The 7,070-nt window shown below is 39.4% G+C and overlaps 1 protein-coding gene across 1 annotated transcript in view; it reads right to left on the bottom strand.

Annotated features, from left to right (window-relative positions):
* Positions 1 to 314: 314 nt before the first annotated feature.
* Positions 315 to 7,070, bottom strand: part of GTF2A1L (general transcription factor IIA subunit 1 like) — a 44,243-nt gene continuing 37,487 nt past the window's right edge. The window contains exon 9 of the mRNA XM_027555224.1: positions 315 to 516. Within this exon, the coding sequence (XP_027411025.1) occupies positions 409 to 516 (108 nt within the window). The 3' untranslated portion in view covers positions 315 to 408. The remainder of the gene's footprint in view (positions 517 to 7,070) is intronic.

The raw sequence follows: 7,070 nt of genomic DNA, 5'->3' as shown, positions 1-7,070 counted from the left end.
AGTTTTGTCTAGAGACGCCTTCCTGGATATCTAGGTACTCACAAGACTCCAGGGTCTTTCGTAACATGGTTTGCTGAGCGGTGGGAGGAACACCAGCCCCAGTCTCATAACTGATACTGACCTTGCCATATTGCAGAATTGGAGTCTGACTTAAATTTTACTTCAGAATTAAAGAAATATGAAATTTCTTCATGCTACATCACACCTAATACATCTGTGCTTTGTAATGGTACAGACAATGAGGGTTAAAAAATAAAAACCTGTTAAACAGTTTGAAATATAAAATGAAAGAAATGTAACATTGTATATTTGTATCTGCATCTGAATTATAATTTTATTAAATTCCATACAGTGAACAATATGTGATATAGTTCCTCTGATGTTTATGATGTACTGAGCTCATAAGTTTCACCACTCTGCATCACCAATGGCTTTTGCAAATACATAGTCTCTCCCTCCAAAACACATAACACCATCTTTCAGATAGAATTTCCATTTGTCCTTGCTTCGATGAATCTGGAGGGAGAAAAACAGTCTAAATTAATCAAATTAAGAAGTTAAAAGATTATTTACATTTCTTTGCATATCCCATGGGATTATTGTGACCCTAAATGGGAGTTCTTTTTTTTTTTTTTAATATTTATTTATTTACTTATTTATTTGGTTGCCTTGGGTCTTAGTTGCGGCATGCAGGATCTTTACTGTGGCATGCAGGACCCTTTGCTGCAGTGCAGGAATCCTCCAGTTGTGGCTCACAGGCTTAGCGGTTGTGGTGTGCAGGCTCCAGAGCATGTGGGTCTCAACAGTTGTGACATGTGGGCTCTCTAGTTGTGATGTGTGGGCTTAGCTGCTCCATAGCATATGGGCTCTTAGTTCCTGACCAGGGATAGAATCCACATCCCCAGCATTGGAAGGCAAATTCTTAAGTATTAGACCACCAGAGTTCTTTATAAATAAAATCTCTTTCAGTTCAGTTCAGTCGCTCAGTCATGTCCAACTCTTTGTGACCCCATGAATCGCAGCACGCCAGGCCTCCCTGTCCATCACCAACTCCCAGAGTTCACTCAGACTCACGTCCATCGAGTCAGTGAGGCCATCCAGCCATCTCATCCTCTGCCGTCCCCTTCTCCTCCTGCCCCCAATCCCTCCCAGCATCAGAGTCTTCTCCAATGAGTCAACTCTTCGCATGAGGTGGCCAAAGTACTGGAGTTTCAGCTTTAGCATCATTCCTTCCAAAGAACACCCAGGACTGATCTCCTTCAGAATGGACTGGTTGGATCTCCTTGCAGTCCAAGGGACTCTCAAGAGTCTCCTCCAACACCACAGGTCAAAAGCATCTATTCTTTGGCACTCAGCTTTCTTCACAGTCCAACTCTCACATCCATACATGACCACAGGAAAAACCATAGCCTTGACTAGACGGACCTTTGTTGGCAAAGTAATGTCTCTGCTTTTGAATATGCTATCTAGGTTGGTCATAACTTTCCTTCCAAGGAATAAGCGTCTTTTAATTTCATGGCTGCAATCACCATCCACAGTGGTTTTGGAGCCTGAAAAAATAAAGTCTGACACTGTTTCCACTGTTTCCCCATCTATTTGCCATGAAGCGATGGGACCAGATGCCATGATCTTAGTTTTCTGAATGTGGAGCTTTAAGCCAACTTTTTCACTCTCCTCTTTCACTTTCATCAAGAGGCTTTTTAGTTCCTCTTCACTTTCGGCCATAAGGGTGGTGTCATCTGCACATCTGAGGTTATTGATATTTCTCCCATCAATCTTGATTCCAGCTTGTGCTTCCTCCAGCCCAGCGTTTCTCATGATATACTCTGCATAGAAGTTAAATAAGCAGGGTGGACAACATATAGCTTTGACGTACCCCTTTCCCAATTTGGAACCAGTCTGTTGTTCCATGTCCAGTTCTAACAGTTGCTTCCTAACCTGCATATAGGTTTCTCAAGAGGCAGATCAGGTGATCTGGTATTCCCATCTCTTTCAGAACACAGTTTATTGTGATCCACACTGTCAAAGGCTTTGGCATAGACAATAAAGCAGAAATAGATGTTTTTCTGCAACTCTCTTCCTTTTTCCACAATCTAGCGGATATTGGCAATTTGATCTCTGGTTCCTCTGCCTTTTCTAAAACCAGCTTGAACATCTGGAAGTTCACAGTTCACATATTGCTGAAGCCTGGCTTGGAGAATTTTGAACATTACTTTGCTAGCGTGTGAGATGAGTGCAATTGTGCGGTAGTTTGAGCAATCTTTGGCATTGCCTTTCTTTGCGATTGGAATGAAAACTGACCTTTTCCAGTCCTGTGGCCACTGCTGAGTTTTCCAAATCTCTTTAGGATAGTTTATTCATTCATTCAGCAAATATTTGCTGAGTTCCTATGTATCAGGTATTGCTTTAAGCACTAGAGATTTATTAGTTTTTTAAAAAGGAAAATATATAATTTTTTTTAGAACAGGAGAAAAATTGCTGTCTTTGAAGAGTTTACATTTTACTAAGGATGGAAAAAACAAAGCCAATAAAACCATAAACTCCACAGACTAATAAAAAGTGATGTGCATGCAAGCTAAATTGCTTTGGTCACATTTGACTCTCTGTGACCCTATGGGCTGTAGCCTGCCAGGTCCCTCTGTCCATGGGATTCTCCAGGCAAGAATATTGGAGTGGGTTGCCATGCCCTCCTCCTGGGGATCTTCCCGACCAGGGACCAAACCCACGTCTCTTATATCACCTGCACTGACGAGCAGGTTCTTTACCACTAGCACCACCTGGGAAGTGTTATGAAAAATAGATCAGGAAAAAAGAGTATCGCAAACACAGAGATGGGGTTACAATTTTAAGTAGAAGCATCAGTGGGAGCTTGAGGCAAAATCTGAGCAAAGACAGAAAAAGAATATGTTGACTAGAGAGCATTATAGGCAAAGAGAACAGAAGTCCTGAGACGGGCATGCCTGGATTGCTCAAGAACAGCAGAGGTCACTACATCTGCAAAGGAATAGAGAAGATGCAGTTAATATCAAGAATGAAAAAAATGGTTGTGTTTCATTTTGAAGAAGAAAGTCAATAGTCCTAAAGAACACACTGAGCAAGGTCAGAAAATACAGCTTATAATCTATCAGATTCTATTGGCTATTCTTTAGATTCAGTAAACTAGACTGATACAAAATAAAAACTAGAAAATTTTACCATCTTAATAGGTAAGAAATCATACAATTATTGTTACTTCCGGGTAAATCACAAGTGACTATTTAAAAAGCTTAGAAATACATGATCTGAAATCAAGAGTAAAAATTAAACCTAGTTGTTGACTGCAAATAGTCAAACTGAGGAAGAAAACCCTGTGTCTAGTATTCAGATGCATTTGGGGAGGCACAAGAAAATATAAAGGATAAGTCCTCCATTTGTGTGGGGAGGGGGGAAATGTCCTAACGATGGAAAATTTCTTCTCTGGGTTTTGATTTTCTAATTTTCATGTGCACTTATCTTTGGTCTCAGGGAACACAACCATGACGACAGAATCCTTAACAGAAATGATAAAATCTGACCAATATCAGGAAAAGAAAAATAGCAGAAGCAGCAACAACTCTTCCCATTACCTTTATCAAGTGACTATTAATTATTTTCTATATTTATTCTAGAAATGCAACCATGGTTCAACATTAGGAACTTATTAGTATAAAAACTGTATTACTAGACCTAAAGAGACAAATAATATAATCATCCCCAATGATGCTGAAAAAGCTTTTGATAAAATTCAAGCATTTTAAGAAAGACTATGTCCTACGAATACACACACACACACACTCTCTCTCTCTCTCTCCCCTACCTCAACCCAAAAGCTGTGACTTAGTGCTTAGTGAGGAAAATCCTAAAAATATTCCCACTCAAGTCAGAACATAGACAAGAAAACTATTATCTAACTTTTCACTCCAGAGGTACTAGCCAATACAGTAGACAAAAGGAGAGTACAATTGGTACTAGACAACATAATTAGAGGGATTGGGGGCAGGAGAAGGGGACGGCAGAGGATTAGATGGCTGGATGGCATCACTGACTCGATGGACGTGAGTTTGGGTGAACTCCGGGAGTTGGTGATGGACAGGGAGGCCTGGTGTGCTGAGATTCATGGGGTCGCAAAGAGTTGGACATGACTGAGCGACTGAACTGAACTGAAGAGATATGAAAACTGAAAAAGATGAAATAAATTTGCAGACACAATGACTGGATATCTGAAAAATCTAAGATAATCAATTAAAAATGACTAAACAAGAATTCAGTATTGGTACAAAATTAATATATAGAAATTCACAGCTTTCACATATACAAGCAACAGTTATAAAGAGCCTGTTTCCTGTAGCAAAAAAAGACATAGAATAGTTAGGAATAAATTTTACAAATACTCGACTACCAGCAACTTACACTCTCCTTTTTGAAATGTTTTCCTCATTTGGCTTCCAGAACATTCCTGGTTTTCTACTTCTTTCTATTCCATTTCTTTGACCATTCCTTTGTTCCTTTGTTTTCTGTACTGATTTCTCCTTCTCTCTCCCTCGCCTCCCTTTTAGAGTGTATCAGGACTCTTCTTCCTGTTTATATCATTCTCTTGGTGATCTTATCTAATCTCATGGTTTTAAATATCAACTATGACTCCCGCAATTTATATCCCCAGCTCATACTTCTCCCTTAAAACTCTGATTCTCATTCAACTGCTTCAACACATCTTCCTGAATGTCCAATAAACATCTCAAGCAAGTTTAAAACAAGGACACTGATATACATTCTCCCCTGAACTTCACAGTCTTCCCCATCTCAGTGGGGAATGGCCACTCATTCAGACAAGAAATCTTGGACATAATCTTTACTCACACCTCATACACCTGTAAGCCATATTCATATTCCAACCATTTCCACCACGTCCATGTCTATTACTCTGGACATAATCTTTACTCACACCTCATATACCTGCAAGCCATATTCATATTCCAACCATTTCCACCACCTCCGTGACTATTACTCTTGTTTCAGCTACCATCCCCTCTCAGCTGCACTGATATGTTCCATGACTCGTTTCCCTATTTTCACCCTTGTCCCCCACTAAGTCTACTCTAAACATGGTAGCCAGAGTTGCCCTGTTAAAAACATAAATCAGATATCATTTCTATGCTCAAACTCTCCAATGACTTCTCATTCAAAAATAAAGTCCTTAAAATGGCCTAAAAGATCATTCCTCTCACTTAATGTTCTTCCCCTCACTTAACGCTCTGGTCTCCTCACTGTTCCCTGAACACACAGGTATTCTTCTACCTCAGGACTTATGTATTTATTGTTCCCTCTGTCTGAAATGATTATATCCAAATATCCTTATGGCTCATTCTCTTACATTCTTTCGATCTTTACGCTATCACGTCAGTAAATCCCTCCCTGGACATCACATCCAAAACTGCAACCCACTCCTCCTTAATATTACTAAAATACCAAATTCTATTAATGTGATCTCAGTGAAAATCTCAACAGGTTTTTTTTTTTTTTAACCAGAGAAGCTGATTCTTAAGTCAATACAGAGAAATAAATAAGAATGTCCAAGAAAACTCTGGAAAAGAATATGAAGAAATACCAGCCCTACAAGATATTAAAGCTATGGTACATATACACAATTGAATATTACTCAGCCATTAAAAAGAATACATTTGAATCAGTTCTAATGAGGTGAATAAAACTGGAGCCTATTATACAGAGTGAAGTAAGTCAGAAAGAAAAATACCAATACAGTATACTAATGCATATATATGGAATTTAGAAAGATGGTGATGATGATCCTATATGCAAGACAGCAAAAGAGACACAGATGTAAAGAACAGACTTTTGGATTCTGTGGGAGAAGGCAAGGGTGGGATGATCTGAGAGAACAGCATTGAAACATGTATATTATCATATGTGAAACAGATCGCCAGTCCAGGTTTGATGCATGAGACAGGGTACTCAGGGATGGTGCACTGGGATGACCATGAGGGATGGGATGGGGACGGAGGTGGGAGGGGGATTCAGGATGGGGAACACGTGTACACCCATGGCTGATTCATGTCAATGTATGGCAAAAACCACTACAATATTGTAAAGTAATTAGCCTCCAATTAAAATAAATAAATTTTAAAAAATAAAGATATTAAAACCTCAAAACAATTAAAGCAATGTAGCAGAGGTTAATGGACAACCCAATGAGACAAAACAGAAAATCAAGAAGTAAATTCAAAATACTGAACTTCAGTAGATATAAGGAAATCATTCTCTTTTAAGTGGAGACAAAATAGACTTATCAATAAGCAATATTAAGAAAACTGGGTAGCCATCTGGGGGAAAAAAAAAATCACCTGTCACACCAAGAAAAATGGCTCCATCAATCAAGACTTACATTTTTTAAAAGAAACCAAAGAAATACTAGAGGAAAACATGGGTGAATCCCTTTAAAATCCTGAGGTAAAAAAGAACTTTCTATTCATGACTCAAAATTCAGAAGCCATAAAATAAAGGTTGACAAGTTCAACATCTGCTTGAAAGGAAGAAAAAGCATTGAAAGCAAATAACTGAGGAACAAGTATTTTTGCACTGCTGCTGCTGCTGCTGCTGCTAAGTCACTTCAGTCGTGTCCAACTCTGTGTGACCCCAGAGACGGCAGCCCACCAGGCTCCCCCATCCCTGGGATTCTCCAGGCAAGAACACTGGAGTGGGTTGCCATTTCCTTCTCCAATGCATGAAAGTGAAAAGTGAAAGTGAAGTCGCTCAGTCATGTCCGACCCTCAGCGACCCCATGGACTGCAGCCTACCAGGCTCCTCTGTCCATGGGATTTTCCAGGCAAGAGTACCGGAGTGGGGTGCCATTGCCTTCTCCGACCAAGAGCTAATCTCTCCTAAAATAATACAGAACTCTTAGGAATCAATAAACTGACTAATAATTCAATTTTTTAAAACATAAGAGAGTGGGACGAATTGCGAGAGTAGCATTGAAATTTACACATTACCATATGTAAAATAGATACCTAATGGGAATTTGCTGTATAACACAG

The sequence above is a fragment of the Bos indicus x Bos taurus genome, chromosome 11 (genome assembly GCF_003369695.1).
Source record: "Bos indicus x Bos taurus breed Angus x Brahman F1 hybrid chromosome 11, Bos_hybrid_MaternalHap_v2.0, whole genome shotgun sequence".
NCBI classification, from domain to species: domain Eukaryota; kingdom Metazoa; phylum Chordata; class Mammalia; order Artiodactyla; family Bovidae; genus Bos; species Bos indicus x Bos taurus.
This window is presented reverse-complemented; position numbering and strand designations above follow the sequence as displayed.